At 38.1% G+C, this 20,277-nt stretch overlaps 1 protein-coding gene across 1 annotated transcript in view; it reads left to right on the plus strand.

The window, feature by feature from the left end:
• Positions 1 to 20,277, plus strand: part of DOK6 (docking protein 6) — a 237,024-nt gene that overhangs the window by 120,562 nt on the left and 96,185 nt on the right. The window contains exon 4 of the mRNA XM_070420446.1: positions 11,887 to 12,006. Within this exon, the coding sequence (XP_070276547.1) occupies positions 11,887 to 12,006 (120 nt within the window). The remainder of the gene's footprint in view (positions 1 to 11,886; positions 12,007 to 20,277) is intronic.

The raw sequence follows: 20,277 nt of genomic DNA on the forward strand, positions 1-20,277 counted from the left end.
AAGAAAGGAATTTCTGTGAACTCAACAGAGCTGGCTTGTCACTTGCCTTCTCTATAAAGTCCTTCTCAGCTGCTCGTTCATAGCTTTCTGACAACCTGGTCTGCTCTCCTATGAGTCCTTGTGCTCATTTTTCCTTGCAACACCTTTATTTACTGCCCTCTCCTTTGATGCTGTGGGATTCTAGTGAGATGCCTTATTTACTGTTTTATTCCCTAGCAATTAGGGAATAACTAAAGCACAGCATCTAATGTATAGAAGTGACTGAATTAATGCAAGAAAGAAGGGAGAAAGAGAAGGAGGTGTGGGGGAGGAGAGACAGAAAGAAAAATGGTGAATGTCAATAGCACACAAGGGACATAGTAGCATTACTGAGGCTCAACTCACACAGCTGGAATAGCTAATTGAGTATCTCTACCCATTATATTTCCATGAGAGGCCTGGCGCACGAAATTCGTGCATGGGTACGGTCCCGAGGCCTGGCCTGCAATCAGGGCCATCTTCCCCAGCTACCTGCAGCCAGCCCCACTTCCTGCCACCACCCATCCCTGGTTCCCAGTTTGCTATTTGATGATCAGAGCCTGCCGGCTGGAGGGAAGACAGCCATTCCTGCCTGCTCACTGGCCCCACCAGAACTGCAGGTTGCCCTCTGTGTGGAATGACTGGCAGGGTGGGGGCCTTGGCCTGGTGCCACCCACGTCCCCTGCTACCCACCCTGGTTCCCCATTCACCATCAGGTGATCAGAGCCTGCTGGCTGGGGAAAGGAACCAAGAGGTGGTCAGTGTACCTCATAGTGACTGGTTGAGTGAACGTTCTGGTTGTTTCGCCATTAGGGTCAATTTGCATATTACCCTTTTATTATATAGGATAGAGGCCCAGTGCATGGGTGGGGGCCAGCCGGCCTGCCCTGATGAGGGCCCCAGATCTTGGGGGGCGTCCCCACTAGGGGGCGGGGCTGGCTGGGGTAAGGGACCATGGGTCTTTTGCTGGCCAGCCACATCCCAATCAGGGTGGGGCTCCCCGCTGGGGGGTGGGGCTGGCCGAGGTGAGGGGCTACAGGCGGATTGCAGGCCGGCCATGCTCCTAATTGGGGTGGGGGTCCCCACTGGGAGGCGTGGCCAATCGGGGTGAGGGGCTGCGGTCATTCTGGTCTCTGGTCATTCCACTGTTTCAGTCACTGGGCTTTTATTATATAGGATTTCTTTCCTGTTCTCAAGCTAATCGAGAGTAGAATTATCTTCCCCAGAGTCCCTTGCCATCTTCTGATATTTTCAACTGCATCATGGCCCTATTGATGATGATGGCCTTAATAATTGATGATGAGAGACTATGGCCTGTTTCCCAGGTAACCATATGCACCTTGAGCCAAAGGTCTTTTTCTTAGTGACCATGTTAACTGGTTTCCCTGATTCCAGCCTGCCTGCACAATCTGTTGCCTATACCAATGCCAGATCAACTTGCAGTGGAGTTCTAGTAACCAAAGGGCTCTGATGCCTCCATCTTACCTAATAAAACCTGAATACTTGGCGGGCCCTCACGCCCTCCACATGCCAGCTAGACACTGTGCTATTCTCTTAGTGCCAACTGACTGACAAATTGCTGTTCCCAAACATGCCCCAAACATGGCCTCAGTCTGGTATTCCACTCTTTTCCTTGTCAAGTCTCTGTTTTTTCAAAGTGGGATCTCAAACTCTATCTCAAAGATAATCTCACTGTCCTTAAGCTTCCTTATCAGTTTGTGTTTTCCTTTGAAGCCATTTTTATCTCATTCTTGTCTCGGGAGAGGCACAATTTTAGGAGAAGAGCACTTCGGAGTCGGAAAAGTATGGGCTGTTCCCTACCTTCAACTCAAGGCCATTGGACTAGTGGCCTAGCCATGCCAAAGTTGGTTCCAAATCCGCACATTTCTGAGAGCGGTTTATCTGTGCATGGCTGGCAGCAACTGAAAACCTGCCCTGCTCCTAGATGAAGCTTAACCACCTGTTTGCTGAGTGACAGAAGCACTCAAATCAAGTCATAGGAACAGAGAGATGCAAGAACCACAGGGAATGAGGGAAGGAAGGGCAGTTGGATCATAGAAAGGTTACTGGTTTTGTAGAATCATGACATTTAAACTTTATTAAAGAAAATGGCAGAGTATCTTTAGTTGATGTTTTGGCTAACAGACACCAAAATATTTTTTATTCCAAAAAAGTATAAAGAAATATAACCATTTAGCCATCAGGCATCTCTTTTAGAATGTTTTTCATTATTCTCTCTTAAACAGTGGATGCACCTGTTTTTAAACAATGCCAGCATCCCAGTAGCAAATTAGTATAATTGTATGCTCTAGTGTTCTTTACAATATAAATGTTTTTTTCTGCTTATTTTCCTAAAAATCTGAACTCAGCCTTACTGACAATAAATAGGAAGTCATGCTAATGCTATTCCACAACCAATTTCCACTTAATCATTGACCAGACTGATTGCTAATATGTAATGGGAGATTTTAATTGCATTTACTTTATATTTGAACAGTAGCAATAATAACATGCCAACTGTCCACAGATTTATCAAATACTTGCTTAGGTATAGAATCACCGTAAAGCTTAGCATCTCTTTTTTGTTATTAAAATGTGCTTTCAAAATTTACCTTTAACCTTTACTCCACACACCTAGAAAGGGTAACTGTAGTCGCACTCATGCTTCCTTAACATCTTAGCTCCCCACAGTTATTTACTATCATAGTTAAGATGACTATTAAAAAGAAACATATGCAGATGCTATTGTGCTGAATTTCTGAATATTTGTAAGTTAGGTGCAAACAAATACATTGTTTCTGACAAAACAAAACAAAAAAATAAAAGGTCCATTTCCCTTCTCTTTTCCATTGAAGGATGGAAAGGATGTCTTCAGCATCCATTGTTGAGAGTTTATATAAATGACCTTTTACCAGGAAACTTAAAAATCACAATAAAATTCTTATTAATATCTCTAGAATAAAGACTAGAATTAGAAGATGTGAGGGCATGAAATTGTCTGCACTGAACGTCCCCTACTAAGTGGTGGGTGAATTTCAATGCCTGAGATTTACACAGTCCTGAGTGGCTCACCCTGTCTTTGTCTGAGAGCCAAAACAGGCCTGCTCGTGCCTCCATGGAGTTTATAGGAAATAATCAGAGCAGCCCCCTATTGCCATGCGCAGTCAAATAACTGTCCATGCAATTAGGAACGGCAATAAATACCTTTTTATTTATTGATTCCTATGCAGAAGGTCAAATCCCTGGCCAGTTTGAGATGTACATTATAAAAAGAAATCTATAAATTAAGAAAGAGAACATGAGCTTAACTACACACAAAAAGAAGAGAGAGACATGGTTTGTACTATCAAGCACATCATCCCAGTGGATATGATATTATTAGAGCGTAGTATCCAGATGGCATGTTCTTGAGTCCCAATCATTTTCTGGAGAGAAAATTTCCCTGACCTCTCCTACTATCCACACAGCTTCCCATTTGAGGAATTGTTATGATGTCCCCCTCCAAGGAAGGACACCTGCAAACCTTAGGCATGAGAGGGATGCTAATATATTTTTCAACAGCTATCACTCATAAAGTGTAAAAGGTTCATCTAATTATAGGAAAGAAAGATAGTAAATCCATATTCATTTAAAAAATAGTTACATCAAGGCTTTCTTTTCTCAAAGCTTCTTTCTACAATGAAAAATTTCTATCTAAGAGAAATAATTCATGACTACATTAACCAAGTCTCCTTGTCAGATGTCTGAAAAATGATGCCTTTCATTGTATAGACTGGATTTTCACAAACCTGTAGGAATAATGAGAAAAGGGTCTGTTAGTTTGAGACATGCCCTCTCATGCCAGGACTTTGCCCACTTCTGTTAGGATGAAGAAACTTAAGTTATCAGCCACAACAGATATTCTCAGAGCTTGGCAATTCATTTATATTGCTGTGAGGAAATTTTTCTGCATAACTTTTTTTTTTTAAATAGTTGAGTCATGACAAACTCTATGATTATCTAATTAGAAAATGCTAAAAAAAATCAATTGAAAATGAATTTGAATTAATGAGTTCAGTAAAGTGGCTTGATAGAAGATCCATATGCAGAAATTAATGACTTACAAAAAGCAATACATATCTAGATAAGGTAATGAAAACAAATGACTTTATTTCCAGTGACAAAAAGTCCCATAAAATTCTTAGGAATAGACAATCTGAGAAATGTGCAAGACCCACATAAATACATAAATCTTTATAGAATATAAAAGATGTCAAATCTTCCTATATTCATCTGTTTGTGCAATGTAATTCCAATAATTAGACTTCTTAAAGAATGAGACTTGGCCACTAATTCTACAATAGATCGCTCATGAACATTCCTTTGGAAGCCTGGCACTGGGTTGCCAAGTTATAAGTAGCATAGATCCCAATGGCTGAGACCCAGGTAGAAAGAAGAGGCCATAAACAGATAGCTGAGAAAGTTTCAGGCAGACTTGTAGGATTAGGGAGGGGGAAAAAATCAAGTTTAGATAGTTGCCACAGCAACCAGAACTTGAAACAAGATCCTGGAGAGAAGGAAGCACAGAGAAGTGAACTTGACATATGATTCTACTTTGCTTCATGAGCTACTTACTGTTGGCTACGTAACCACTAGGTGCTGAGAAGCCAAACTGAAAGTGGTGGCTAAGAGAGTGTTCAATAGCCCCATGATACTGGGAGTCACATTTGGAATTCAGTGTCAAAGAAACCTTGTAAACATCCCAGATTCTGGTGGGATCCTGAATTGCTGTACCCCAGAGATAAAGAAAAATTAAATATGAACCATTACTGTCAAAGATAGAAACCCAAATTTGAATCATCTGAGTCCCAGGCTGAATAAAGTTAATAAGTCTCTATCAGCTGTGGGCAAACTATGGCCCGCGGGCCGGATCCGGCCCCTTTGAAATGAATAAAACTAAAAAAAAAAAAAAGACCGTACCCTTTTATGTAATGATGTTTACTTTGAATTTATATTAGTTCACACAAACACTCCATCCATGCTTTTGTTCCGGCCCTCCTGTCCAGTTTAAGAACCCATTGTGGCCCTCGAGTCAAAAAGTTTGCCCATCCCTGCTCTAGCTACTAGCAAAAAGCTGAACTAAACCCTCTCTAGACAAAGCTAACACCATTTAGATCCTCAAGTTATCTTTACAATGTTTCATATATACTTCCCAGCATTCAATCAAATATCAACAATCATGCCCAGAAAAGGAGCCAAGAGAGAAAGTAGTCAATAGAAGAAGGACTTTGGCTTATTCAATATTGTAGTTACACAATATGCCAAAACAGGAGTTAAAATAACTTTGGTTAATAAACATCACTAGGGTAGGAAATATAATATTGTGTCAACATGAAGTGGAGGCTGTGGACTTGAATTATTTGCATAAAATCTGGCTCTGCAGGTGCTCTCCCCTTCCTGGAGAAAATAATAGCACAACTCCACTTGATGCCCTGAGCGAGCACTGAGCAGGGCTGACATCAGTCTCAGAGGTAGGTGGAGAACAGTTATCCAAATGAAGGCTCGCCACACACACGAATGCAATTTACTAATATAAACTATTTGCATAAGGAAAGAATCCAACCTGATATTAAATTTAAAAATTCTTCCAGATTTGCTCACTTCTATAAGACTTTGAAGGTGGCAAACTATGAATGGTTTTGTTGAGAAGTTTTAAGGGTCACAGGCTTTTGAGGTTTCCAGAGGAGAGAAAGTCTCTCTGATGATAACCTTACAATAAAACTGTACAGCCTGGCTGGAATGGCTCCATTGGTTGAGTGTGGTACCATGAATCGAAAGGTCACTGGTTCGACTCTTGGTCAGGGCATATGCCAGGGTTGTGAGCTTGATCCCCAGGAAAGCGTGTGCAGGAGGCAGCCAATCAATGTTTTTCACATCGATATTTCTCTAGCCCTCTCCCTTCCTCTCTCTATAAAATCAATAAAAATATATTTGTTTTTAAAAACTGTACAAACCACAATGAGAGAAAGTCATCTGCTTTTTAAAAAAGAAAAATAGCACCCCAGAATGGCAAAAAATAGGAAAAGTTTTAAAAGAATATAAAGTAATTATATTTGAAATAAATAAATACAAGAAAGAACTAGACATTTTGGAAGGACATATTAATATTAATAAATTATATGCAAAATACACCACTAGAACCTCTAAATATTTTTAAAAGCCATTGAAATGCAAAGGGTTGAATAAAATTAGATTTTTAAGGAGATCACTAGTTATTAGAAAATAAGTCTGAAACTATCAAGAATGCAGCACAAAATATGAAGAGATTAAAATATTAACATATGAAAAATATCCTAGAAATGAAGAAAATACATTGTCTTCAAGGGTTACATCAAGCCAACATGTAGACACATAGGTGAATATGCCAAATTACATATAAAGCAGCCACAAAGAAAACAGAAACTTTTAGAAAGAAATGACAGATGAACAGATGACTCAATATTGGCAACAATAATAGAAAACACTAGAAAAATGTTTTCAAAATTCTGGAGAAAAATAGCATTAAAATAAATTGTCATTTAAGGGTGAAGGTAGAAAGACATTTTCAGAAGTAAAATAATAAGGAAATTTATTAATCTATGCCATCACAGAAAGAAGTGCTAAAAATATATTCTTTAGGAAGAAGGAAACCAAAAACGGAACAGAAGTACTTCTTATGAGATAATGCACATGAGAGTAAGGACCCAGAGTGATGGAAAGTAAAGGGTTTGGGGAAAGATGAGTCCCATGTGGTAGCCTGGTACTCTTCCCAATGACCACCTCCCTTGGTCTGGGCAAATATTGAACCTTCTTTTCCACGAACGTGGTTTTGTCGGTGGAATGTGGAGGCATTGACATGTCCCACATCTGACGTTAATGGCCCTGCCTGGTTCTATGTTTTGACCCTCTTTACCTTGAGACTGGGTTAAAGGCTGCCCCTCCAGCCTGGTCCTACAGAAGGAAACCTGGCGCATAGCTGAAGCTGACCTGCATCCAACAAGGGCAGGAGCAAGAAATAAAGGTTTTTGTCATAGAAATCCTCTGAGATTGCAGGGCTGTTTCTTATCACAGCATAATCTAAGCTAAAGTTGGTTGATACAGAAAAATATAACAGAAAAATGTGAACCAAACAAACCTGGTATAATGTAGTGAGGTAGCAGACAGCCCTTTTTTTATCTAGATGAGCAACTGTGAATAGCAAAAGTTACAATCTCCACTTAAATGGGGATAAATAGAGACCTCAAAACATCCAGCAAGTGACTAAATTATCTGCACTTGGACCTAGAATTCATCTTTAACTTCCTATCCCACTTACTCATTCCACATTATTAGTTTCCATATCTAGGTGCTAAGCTAGGGACTAAATGGAGTAGGTTTCCCACACTCCAGTGTCTTACTAGTAAGTATATTGGTTGGGAAGGACAGACAAATAACTCAGTGATACACAGGGGCCATGATAAGAGTATGTCCAAAGTGCTATGGAAACATGGAGGAAGGTGTCAAACCTAAACATGGGACTGAAGGAGTTAAATTGAGCTGGTCATACTTGAAACCAGTTTTAAAGGATTATTAAGTGTGAGGGGAAGTGAGAGGGAGCAAAAGAGGGCACTTCAGGGAGAGGAAATAATCATGCTTTCTACTTGGAAAAAACACTAAAAGCTCCCCCCTCTCAAAACTGATCAATCTTACCAATTTGACTTCAATGGAAAAGGCACTTTCTCTGTTTCCTGCTAAACAAAGACACAGTCTTTCCATCTTTGCTGAAGCAAAAATTTAGGTTTTACCTGGTTCCCTGTCTCCCAAGAGAAAAAGTGAGAGAAAAAGAAAAGTCATAAAATATCCACTTAGGCTAGTGAATTAACAAGTAGGTGTCAACTTTCATTGTTTTTTTAAAAATTCTTTATTAGGTAAGGTATTACAAATGTGTCCTTATCCCCCCCCCCATTAACCCCCATCCTCCCCCCCTAACTCACGCTCTCATCCCCCTGTTGTTCATGTCCATTGGTTTGGCTTATATGCATGCATACAAGTCCTTTGGTTGATCTCTTGCCCTTACCCCTCCCTCCCCTACTTTCCCTCTGGGGATTGATAGTCTGATCCCTGTTTCTCTGTCTTTGGATCTGTCATTTCAAGAATCAAAAGCATCATCTAATTAGTGTGGTTATTTTCATAACTGCAAATTTTGAATGACAATAGCGAGATCCCTGTATTCATTAAGGAATAGTACTCGTGGGGAGATATTTTTCTCCACTTTATAGGAAAGCATGCATTTAAGGAGAGTTTAATAAATATAGAAACAATATTTATCACCCAATCATAGAAAAATTTAATGTACTATAGAATTGCTGGGTTTGCTGAAGACAAAACAAGATGATTTTTACCTACATTTTCCTAAGATTACTAATAAATGCTAAATCCAGTGAGAAGTAAATATAATAATTTCTTATCTGTGCACAAAACGAGTCTCGCCTGCATCTTATATTAAATTAGCATAGAAGTGGCTTGGTGCTATTATTAATTCTGCTATATGATTCTGACAGCCTGTTTTCTGTACATGTGATGAAAATCATTCACTGTTTTCAAATGTAGCCCAGTTTGGGTCATTTAACTTTCATGTTATTAGCATGGTCTACATTTAGTGAAAGTAACACGTCCTGAATGTAATTTATTCATTAACTAGAGGCCCAGTGCACGAAATTCATGCACAAGTAGGATCCTTAGGCCTGGCCGGCAATCAGAGCTGATCGTGGCCTTCAGGCTGCTGGCCAGGGCCTCCCTTTCTCAGCTGCCTGCTGCTGACCAGGACCTTCCTTTGTTCTGCGCTGCCCCCTGGTGGTCAGTGCATGTCATAGTCATAGTGAGTGATCAGTCTCCTGGTCAAACTTCTGCAGGGACAATTTGCATATTAGGCTTTTATATATATAAATAGGTATCTATTAAGGGTCTGCTGTGTAAAGGGCTCTTCTAATTCAAAGGGATACAGCCATACTCTCCCCAGAATTCTGTGAAGAAGGGATGGAAGGAAAATCAAGAAGGAGCCATTCACTTTTGAGTCTATTTCTATTTTGCCCCATTTCTGATCATCATTTTCCCTACAATCAGTAAAGCCATTTGGCTCATAATTCATTCATTTAGTTTTGGTCTCTCTTCTCCATTTGTCTTGTTATTTCTAACTATCTTTCCATTTTTCTTTTGGAAGTTATTGAATTTCTTCATTTAACTAATCCTGCGCATAATGAAAACATTACCTGGGTTTCTTTCCTAGAGAAAAAGTTATTTACCTGAATTAATAATTTGAACATAGCCGTAAGTTCTTCAGAAAAAAAAGCTTAATGGAAAAAGCACTTCCATCAAGGAGAGAAAATCATAGCAAAAGTTGTAGAATGTTTTAGGCCTTTATTCCTCCATAAAGTTTAATTATTAATACACTGTGTGTAGACCAAAATGGAAGTTTGAAAAATGAGACAAAAAAACAAAAGGCACTTAATCTATGGAAAAACAAATAGTTACAATGCAATGGGTTCATCTTATCCCATTTGTATTTAATCTCATTTCTAAGAAAAATAACATGGAAAGCTGAAAGATAGAAGATAATTCAGAGAAAATCAATGGCTAAATAATGATGAGACAAAATAAATTAACACGCAATAAAATATTAAAGGACTTTAATACGTAGAGTTTGTCTAAGAAAGAACAAATATAGGGTAAAGCTATCATTATTTGAAAGGTGACTATGAAAAACAGATTTAAAAACAAACTTTTATAATACCCAAACAAATTCAACTTGTAAGGTCAAGTATGCAGATTACAAAGGTTAATAGTTTTGAGATGAAGGTTTGGGCTGATCTAATTGAACTAAATATGATAAAATCATGCAGAGAATGGGTAGAGTGCTGACTGATTTTACTATGTGAACTCAGGACCTTCCCTAGCTGTTCACAGGTCGTCACTCTCACTGCCCTGGACATGCCTTCCCAACTCAGCCCCTGGCCACCCTCTTCAGTTCAGCCTGATTCCTCCAGTACTTCTCTCTTTCTCTCTCCCTCTCTCTCTCTCTCTCTCTCTCTCACACACACACACACACACACACATACACACACTCTCGCACACAAATACCTCCCACACTAACATGCACACTCATATACACTGTCACATGCTCACAAATACCCTCGTACTCACATACCCTGATACCCACCACAACAGAGACACACATCCACACTTTCTCCCTGCTTATCCTGCAGGTCCCTGAACAGATTCCTTCCTTGCTACTGACCCTTGGCATCACTCCCCATTTCCTACCTGGCTAAGCCCTCCAAAGTACCATATACCAAACTCACCTGCTACCCACCTAGACTTGAAGATCATTGAGAACAGGAAAAAAATGTGATTTTCATACAACCTCCTCCTAGCACATTTCCTGGCTTACAGTGAATTCACGGTGAATGCCTAAAAATGAAATGAACCTTTGACAACATCTAAATTACAAGGATATCTTCTCTCTCTCTCTCTCTCTCTCTCCTCATTCCTCTCTCTAAAATTCAATACAAAATTTTTAAGTTTATTTTTAAATTTTTTAAAACTAAAAGTGAATGACAAATTTTCCCTGACATCTCACTGGTCAAACTTATTTTTGATGCTAAGGCAGTGTGACTAGCACCGGAAGAAAACATTCCCCAGGCTAGATGGTGTTGACCGTGGAGCAGAGCAGTTGGTATTTAAATCCATGGAGTCAAGAAGACCTGTCACAGATAACTTTTCATGGGGAGTTTAAAATGCCAAGACAAAGGTTGGAATGTCATCCACAGAGAGCAAGAAAAGATGTGAAGGAAATTGATATTAAACTCTTCTGGTATAGATTTGTGCTACATGGAAAAATCAGAAATGTCTCTCTCTGGGCAGGTGTCAAAGGAGAGTTCTTAACCAATTTCTATGGAGGGGTTTTTGGGAGTTTGGCCCAAAATTTTGGACCTCATACTCTTTTTCAGATCTCTGCATATTAAAGACAGCTGGAAGACCTGGGTTCCAATTTGGTCTTGGTGCTGACCAATGATAAATGATATGCCAGGTATAAATTTAACCCTTTAGCCACCTCACCTACACAAGGCTTATGTTAGAATCAAATGTTTGTATGTTTGTGAAAATGTTAGAAATGACAAGATTCAGTCAGACATTGTGATATTTTAAGATAAGAAAAAAGTTGAGAAAATAAGAAAATTGAGAAGTAATAGGAGTAAAAAGAGTGGTTATCTAATCGGCATCTCAGATAATTGGTATTTGCTAAAGAGGATTAATACGTTTAGTAGTCTATCCCAATTTTTTTAAAGTAAGCAGATACCACTTCTGATGTTAGAAACAAATACACACCAAAACTGTCACATACTTGTGCTGATCTACATTCCATTGCAATTCAGATTGACTTGGGGATCAGACGTGCAACCCACACAAATCTGTCACATTGAGCAAACCTTTCACTTGCTTAATCTAGTCTGACATTGTCAGCTACTCATGTACTTATTTTCACTTTATATTTAACTAATTTTTCTAAGGAATTTCCACTCAAAACTCAAATCAATCTAAAATATACAGATAGTAAACAAATACTTTATGTGTTATTATTTGTAAATGAGTTAAAGTGCTTTGAAATAATTTTAAATCACCTTAAAATATAATGTCAAGCAGTGGGAAATAATTGTGTGGATTTTTTCCCCACTCATTGAGTACAGCATCTTTGTGTGCTTAGGGTAGGTTTTAACATTTCCTAATTCCCTGCAGAAATGGTCCGGGAAGCAGTGCTCCCCCATCATTCCTGTGCAGCATTGCTTGACTCTGATGGTGTGTGGTCATTTTCAGAGCTGGAGGCCGAGGAGTGGTGCAAGCATCTCTGTATGGAGTGTCTGGGGACCAGGCTGAATGACATCAGCCTTGGGGAACCTGACCTTCTGGCAGCAGGAGTACAACGAGAACAGAATGGTAAGTGGGAGTTGCCTTCCATCATTGTCAAGTACACTAACCATCATAGAACTTTGAAACTTAACAGGAGCCCAGAAATGTTTCAGACCAATCATTTTTTTAAGGAAAGTAAACTGATCGACCTGAGCTGTTTAAGAGACTCTCAAGATTGCATAGCAACTAGAGATAATGTTAATATAAAACCTGGGCCTCCCGACATCTTTCTTTGTGACATTGCCATTTACCTAAATAAATAACTAATAAGTTAAATCACTGTATATAAGGTTTTGACTGGACAACATTCTTAAATTTTCTTCTTTGAGAGTTACTATACTTTAGAGTCTATATAAACAAATTTGGCTTATTGTGTTGGCTAATACAATGTCTTAGCTTAGAATACCATAACAAAATGCCATAGACTGGGTGGCTTGAACAATAGGAATTAATTTCTCACAGTTCTGGATGCTGGAAGTCTAAAGTTAACATTTCAGCAGGGTTGGTGTCTGGTAGGGACCCTTTTTCTGGCTTGCTGACAACTGCCTTCTTGCTGTGATCCTGAGAGAGAGAGAGAGCCCTCTCTTGAGTTTCTTCATTTAAGGGCACTAATCCCATAATGAGGGCCCCACCCTTAGCACCTCATTTAAATTTATCCCCAAAGATTCAATCTTTAAATACTATAACTTTGGAAGATTAGAGCTTCAATATATAAATTTAGGTTGGGGTTGGAGAGATACAATTCATCCCATAGCAACTATAAGTAGGAAAGTACAGTGGATGAAATCTCAGGGTATAAGAAAATTGAGATTTATGTGACACACAGTTTACTTCTAAGTTTACTTCCTACACTGTTCTGTAAATTTAATGGGCCTTGCTGACATCTCTCGAAAATTTATGCTGCAGGTTCTTGCCTAACACCTCTAAATACTGAAATCAGAGTGATATAATGAGCTCCTTTTTCTCCATCTTTAAAAAATCATTACCATCACCACCAGATGATCTAGTGGTATGAAAATAGAAACGTTTCAGTGTTGCTAATTTTTGATGGCCAGTGTTTGAAAAGGTTGACTAATGTTGGCAAAGCTTGACACTAATTATTAAAAAGACTTCTTAGAATTATGCATGGTTTATAAATTAAACAGAACAGATAGACGTGCACCATGATAACACTTAATGGCTATCATCTTGTTATGACTGATAATGTTCTAACAACCATCACTGTCTTGTAGTTCATTAAAAAGCATTATTTTCTGTTTGTGCTAAACTGAAAAACATGTTTTCCCCACTGATTGATCATGAACACATATGGACTCAAAACACTGCCTGTGTTGATAGTTTTTGGAAGGTCACGAAGGCATTCCTGGGGCTCCTTTTCTAGCTGCCTTTATATCGAAGTTTCCCTCCCACTCTCTTGGAGTTCAGCTCTCTGGTCTGTTTTCTGAGAACCGTGCTAAGTGCAGAAAGGCCATGATCACGCTGTCCAATGTATGCTGCTCAGTGTAAGAAAGAAAGAAAAAAAAACCTCTGGCTGTTAACATTTGTCAAGTACGACATAAAAGAAATATGAAGAAAGCCGCTAAGTCAGGCTTAGGAGAGAGGAAGAATTATTGTGCATTTGTTCAGTGTGAATTGTATGCTTTTATTTTAATATTGGGTTTGTAGATGGTTTCCATCCAAATGGATAATGTGCTCCTTTGGTTTAGTGTAATTTTTAAATCTAACTTGATAATAATGTCAAAGTAACTTGCCTCGCATATAAAGGGAAATTTTTAATATGGTTTTTTTTAGCTAGGTCAAGCACGGAATTCAATGCCGGAGCTATTTATAAAAAGCACAGGCAGTTGTAGCCTGCTGAGTAATCTCCAGGCCACAGTATAAATGCAGGCTATTCCCACAGACAAGTAACTCTCTTCTAATTTCAGTTTCCTAATTTCAGTGTAAAGATGAACTAATATTTGCTCATGTGGCTGTCATGATGGTGAAGTGAGGTCGTATCAAATAAAGACCAACTCTCCTGCTTAGCTCAATTTAAAAAATCACAAGTGTTTTTAAGCATAAGTAAAAACAAAAAAAAATCAAAAAATAATTCCTGAATATATGTGAGAGAAGACCTGAAGTCATAAAGCTCTTCTTTATGCCTTCCAGTCACTATTCCAGCATCTTCAAGCATAAAACCTCTGGACATAAACAAAATCCTTAACTTCCTAAGACATGTTTGAAGTCATTAATATGTACAAATTAGAATAAATCCTTTATGAAATATTTATCATTACAGATTTGGTCTTCTTTCCTTAAGGCATTTTAGTATTAAATTATGCAATTTAACCTTCATCAGAAATATTATTTTACTATTTTATTAATGACTAGAGGCCCAGTGCACGAAATTTGTGCACTGGGGGAGAGGGGTTCCTCAGCACGGTCTGCACCCTCTTGCAGTCTGGGACCCCTCATTCCTTACCGCCCGCCTGTTCACTGCTCCTTACTGCTCAGCTCATTGCATCTGCCCCCTGGTGGGGAGGGACCGCAGGAAGGCTCCAGGGCATGTCCAGTCCATCTCGCTCAGTCTAAATTAGTCAGACCCCAGCAAGCTAACCTATCGGTTGGAGCATCTGCCCCCTGGTGGTCAGTGCATGTCATAGCGACTGGTCAACCAGTCAACTGTCTGCCCCCTGGTGGTTAATCCACATCACAGCAAGCAGTTGAGCAGCCTTAGCATATCATTAGCATATTACACTTTGATTGATTGAATGGACTACCAGACACTTAGCATATTAGGCTTTTATTATATAGGATGTGCTTGGATTTCATTTACAGTTTCTCTTGAGCAGTGAGGTGCACATGTGTGCAGAATTGAAATAGTAAATTACATTGTGGCTTGTGGCGATTGTGTGGTGTCCTATCGTCAAGGAAACACTTACTGAGCAGCCTTGATCACCACATGTTTTGGACATTCAAAATTGCTACTTTCCTCTACTGTTTTTCCGACTCTTCAGACAGCTTGATCTTATTTATTCTGAGACTAGCTAAGAATGAAGCTTTGTACAAATAATTTTTAAAGGTGTAATTTGTGTTGCTGAGATAAAAGTTATCGGTTAAAATCTTTGATAAAATCATCTTTATCTAATGCTTCCAGCTGCTTTTGTATTGACTCTGAATCTCACACGGTACAGGGAAAAGTAAGCAAACACAAGCACACTCACACAGACTTATTCTTAGACGTTGGATAACACTGCCACAAGAAAGTGTATATTAAGTACACATTTTAAACTTTAAATTTGTACAACTTCCAGGATCTTCATATCTTTTAGTAGTACTTAAGATAGCCTACAGTGACCTCAGAATGTGACCTGATTGGGAATACGGTCTTTACAGAGATAATCAAGTTTAAATGTGGCCATTAGAATGAGCCCTAATCCAATATGACCTTCACTATGTCCTTATAAAGAGGAGAAATTTGGAGACAATAACAGACATGCCCAGAGGAAAAATGATCTGAAGAAACATGGAAAGAACAGGGCCGTGTGAAGGGAGTGAGGCATCTACAGGACATGGGTTGCTGGCAAACACGGAAGCTAGAAAGGACCAGGAAGGATTCTCCCTCTTGAGCCTCATAGAGAACACAGCCCTGCTGATACTTCGAGGTCAAACTTCTGGCTCTAGGACTACCAGACACTAAATTTCTGTTGTTTTAAGCCACCCAGTTTTTAAAATATAATATGCATTTATGAAAATAACTTTCTAAACCTAGGAATAGAAGAAAACTTTCTCAAATTGATAAAGGACATCAATGAAAAACCTTCAAAAATTATCATTCTTGAAGGTAAAATACTGACTGCTACTTTCATATGATTATAAATAAGCAAAGACATCCTCTTCCACCACCTGTATTCAGTATTCTACTTAAGGTCCTAATTTGTGTAATATTACAAGAAAAGAAAATCATAAAAATTAGTTTAAAATAATAATAATAAGCTAGGGTTGTGTACCTGGAATACCCAAAGGAATTTTTAAGGAAGCAACTAAGACTAAGTAAATTCAGGGATGTTGCAGAAAAAAGTTAATATGTAAAAATTTAATATAATATGTGATATATTATAATCCATATACTATTTACACACATATTAGCAATAAACAATAAACATTTGCAAAATGAAATATAAAAAATATCATTTATAAAATCATCCAAAATCACATACTCAAAGATAAACTTGGCAAAGTATATAACCCTGTCTCTACACTGAAAACTCAATATTACTGAGAGAAATTAGAAGAGATCTAAATAAATGAAGCAGTAAACCAGGTTGGTGATTGCAACATTCAATACTAATAAGAAACTGTGACTTCAATATCAAGAAACTGGCTGAAGAGCTCATCGTCCCTTCGTCTTCTGTTTATTTCTACTCACTAAAGGTGGTTTTGCTTCATGTCAGAAACCCCATCCCTGATCCTCTACTTCCTGCTGCAGCAGGAAGGACCCGTCCCACTTACCTCCACCTGCCAGGCAAGCTCATCGCTATACATGGATCAGTTCCTGCCCAAAACTTGATCTATTTAAAATGCCAGTGGCGGAGAAAGGAAGGTTTGGTCCTTCCAGGGTTGATGACCCATTCGGTTTCATACACACATAGCCTGGGGTTTTACTGTTCCTTTTCCTGGACCATTTCTCCTGAGCGCAATGACCCTTTCTCACCAGACCTTGTCCAATTCGATTTAACTAAACCTTGTTTGGTAACTCCCTCAAGACTGTTCTTGGAGTTGTGACTGTAACCCTATGTCCCAGCCTTTTGAGGTTCAGTCTGTTCCATTGGACCTCTCAATCCAGCTCTGGTGTAAAAATGCCCTTGCAGATCTAACTGCAAATTCAGCTACATTCTTTGTGGGACATTAGTTTAATAAATATCTTACCTTTTATTACTTTTGGCCATTTAAAATAAAATTATATTTTCTCATAAGGATTCCCAGCTATCTGAGTTTAAACAGGCCCTTTAGGTCATTTCGATGCCCACAAAAGCCTGAAAACCAGTGCTCTAGGCAGTAAAAACCAAATGTAGGTTCATAAATATGAAAGTGACATGATTAGAGAGATGTTTAAAACACCTGCCTGGTAAAATTATTTTACAAAGATAAACATTTTAAAAAGTCATTTTAGGAAAACCATAAAAATATTAGAAGAATCCTTAGACAGCAAAATATCAGACATATGTCGTAGCAATATCTTTACTGATACATCTCTTAGGACAATGGAAACTAAGGAGAAAATAAACAAATGGGACTACATCAAAATAAAAAGCTTCTGCACAACAAAAGAAACTATCAATAAAACAACAAGAAAACCCACTGCATGGGAGAACATATTTACCAATGTGACATCTGATAAGGGTTTAATCTCCAAAATGTATAGGGAACTCATACAACTTAAAAAAAGGAAGATAAACAATCCAATCAAAAATGGGCAAAAGACCTAAATAGACACTTTTTGAAAGTGGACATACAGAAGGCCAAGAGATATATGAAAACATGCTCAAAGTCACTAATCATCTGAGAGATGCAAATCAAAACAACAATGAGGTACCCCCCTCACACCTGTCAGAATGGCTATCATCAACAAATCAACAAATGACATGTGCTGGCGAGGATGTGGAGAAAAAGGAACCTTCTGGCACTGTTGGTGGGAATGCAGACTGGTGCAGCCACTGTGGAGAACAGTATGGAGTTTCCTCAAAAAATTAAAAATGGAACTCCCATTTGACCCAGTAATCCCACTTCTAGGAATATATCCTAAGAAACCAGAAACACCAATCAGAAAGGATATATTCACCCCTATGTTAATAACAGCACAATTTACAATAGCTAAGATTTGGAAACAACCTAAGTGCCCATCAGCAGATGAGTGGATTAAAAAGCTGTGGTACATCTACACAATGAAATACTATGCTGCTATAAAAAAGAAGGAACTTTTACCATTGGTAACAGCATGGATGGACCTAGAGAACATTAGGCTAAGTGAAATAAGCCAGTCGGAGAAAGATAAATATCACATGATCTCACTCATTTGTGAAGTATAATGAACAACATAAACTGATGAACAAAAATAGATCCAGAGACATAGAAGCATCAAACAGACCATCGAGCCTCGGAGGTAAGAGATCAACCAAAGGACTTGTATGCATGCAGATAAGCATAACCAAAGGATACAGACAGTAGAGGAATTGGGACATGTGCTGGGGGTGGAGGGAGTGGCTGGGGAGAGGTCAATGGGGGAAAAAAGAGATATATGTAATACTTTCAACTATAAAGAATTTTTTTAAAAAGTCCTTTTAGTGAAGCCAATTTTAACTTTGTCATATTGAAATGGTCTTTCCAATGGAAACCATAACGAATTTGAGCAACAGCCTGTTTTATGTTAGTAAGGGCATAAAGTAAATTATTCATAGCAAGTGCAGAAACCTTCCGTGCATTATAATGGAATAGGAAAAAGTATAATTTACTAGATAATTGATGCGCTGCTCTCATCTTTATGTGCCTAGTTTTCTGCTGGATTACATTAGTCTAGTTTTTAATTGAATCTCTAATCCTTGGAAATTAGGGGAGGGTGGATTTGAATATTTAAAAATTGGAAATAAAATAGGATAAATTTTTCATAAGATGCAAGAAATAGCATTAAAAGGAGACTGGAGTATTCTGAATCATATTAAGAAGGGGTTAACTTGAGTTGCTAGGTAACAAAGTGTGTGAAGACTGAGAAATTTGAAGGCAGGCAAGGGGGGAAGGGCCACCACAGGTACCTTTCACCTGCACTATGTTGCCTGGAGCTGGCTCTGGAAGGACTCCTTGGGGCAAGTTACTCAATCACTTTGTATTTACTTGTAAAGATCTAGAGCTCTATAGTATGTGAAGCTTATTAAATTCACTTATTTATTATTCTCCAGCTTTTCCCCATGTCCACTGTGATGACTGGACTCTCATCATCGCTAGGATTTATCTGCTAACATTAGAGCACACAGACATTTCAGGGAAAATATGGTTCTCCTGAGTTCTCTGATGTTTCATGTTCCATCTACCTGAAGGGACTCAATGTCACGATTATTTTTTTTACATCTTTTTTTAAAAATATCAAACTGTGGGTGTGAATATCAAGGGTCAATGTGGCCCTAAGCAATAGTAAAACTGGTTAATGATGTTCATTTATTTCAGTATTTTGAAAGAAGTGTTATTTCTTGACTTTTTGGCAGTGATTCTTCAGTTGCTATCCTCAGACTCTGGAATTGATGGAAAGAAAGGAATTTAGGGGAATGTTTTATTTTCTACTTTTGTAAAAATATTTTCCCTATCCACAACAAATGCCACTGACGTATCATTAGTTCCAAATGTAAAAGCTGAACTTCATCCAAAGGGTCTTGACCAAAGAAAAAAAGACTGCTGTTCAGGCATTCTCTATATTCCTGAGTCACTCTGTTTGGTCCAAGTTTCATTTATATTCTTATATGAGATCATGCCCCTTTGGTATACTACTTGTCAACCCCGTTGGTATGGGAATTGTGGTAGGAATGTGAGTGATATTTTTAATGCTAAATGTTCATGCCTTACTTGGTTTCACACAAGAATTTTTGAATTTAGAATATATATTTCATATATATATGTGTGTGTGTGTGTGTGTGTGTGTGTGTGCTTTTTATTGCAGATAATTAATAGGGCAATGTTCTTTCTTCATTTATCATCTATAGAATTTATCTTAATTTTTCTTTAGGAAACGAATGTGAAATCATATACATATTAGTTTTATAGGTCAATAATCTTAGTAAAAAATTGAATCATTAGATTATTTTAATCAAAAATATCTAGACACTTGATTATAACTATTGTTCATATGGTTACTAAATTTCAAGCTGTCATGCTTAAATTAAATTTAACCTATTTAGAATCCGATTTTACTGTCTTTCTTTTTCTTGCATCAATAAATCGTTATTCTGCAAAGTACCTGCCACAGGAAAGATTCTTTCTATTATACAGACAATGCCAGCTCAGTACAAGCAGTCAGTGTTTAAATTGAGGCATTCTGATGGATGATAGCACATTCCTAAACATATCAATCCTCTTCCAACTGCAGCTGCACCATTATCCCTTTCAAAATAATTAATTCAACAGCACTGCCTTTAATGTACTATTCATAATTAAATTTAAACTCACAAGGATTTATCTACCAGTAATTCTTACAATTTTTGTTATCATGACTCATTATTTGTTTATAATTCCTCAATTCTTGCAAACCATATTTATTATGGCAATATTTATTTT

The sequence above is a fragment of the Myotis yumanensis genome, unplaced genomic scaffold (assembly GCF_028538775.1).
Source record: "Myotis yumanensis isolate MYYU_CA2020_CCGP unplaced genomic scaffold, mMyoYum1.0.hap1 SCAF_7, whole genome shotgun sequence".
NCBI classification, from domain to species: domain Eukaryota; kingdom Metazoa; phylum Chordata; class Mammalia; order Chiroptera; family Vespertilionidae; genus Myotis; species Myotis yumanensis.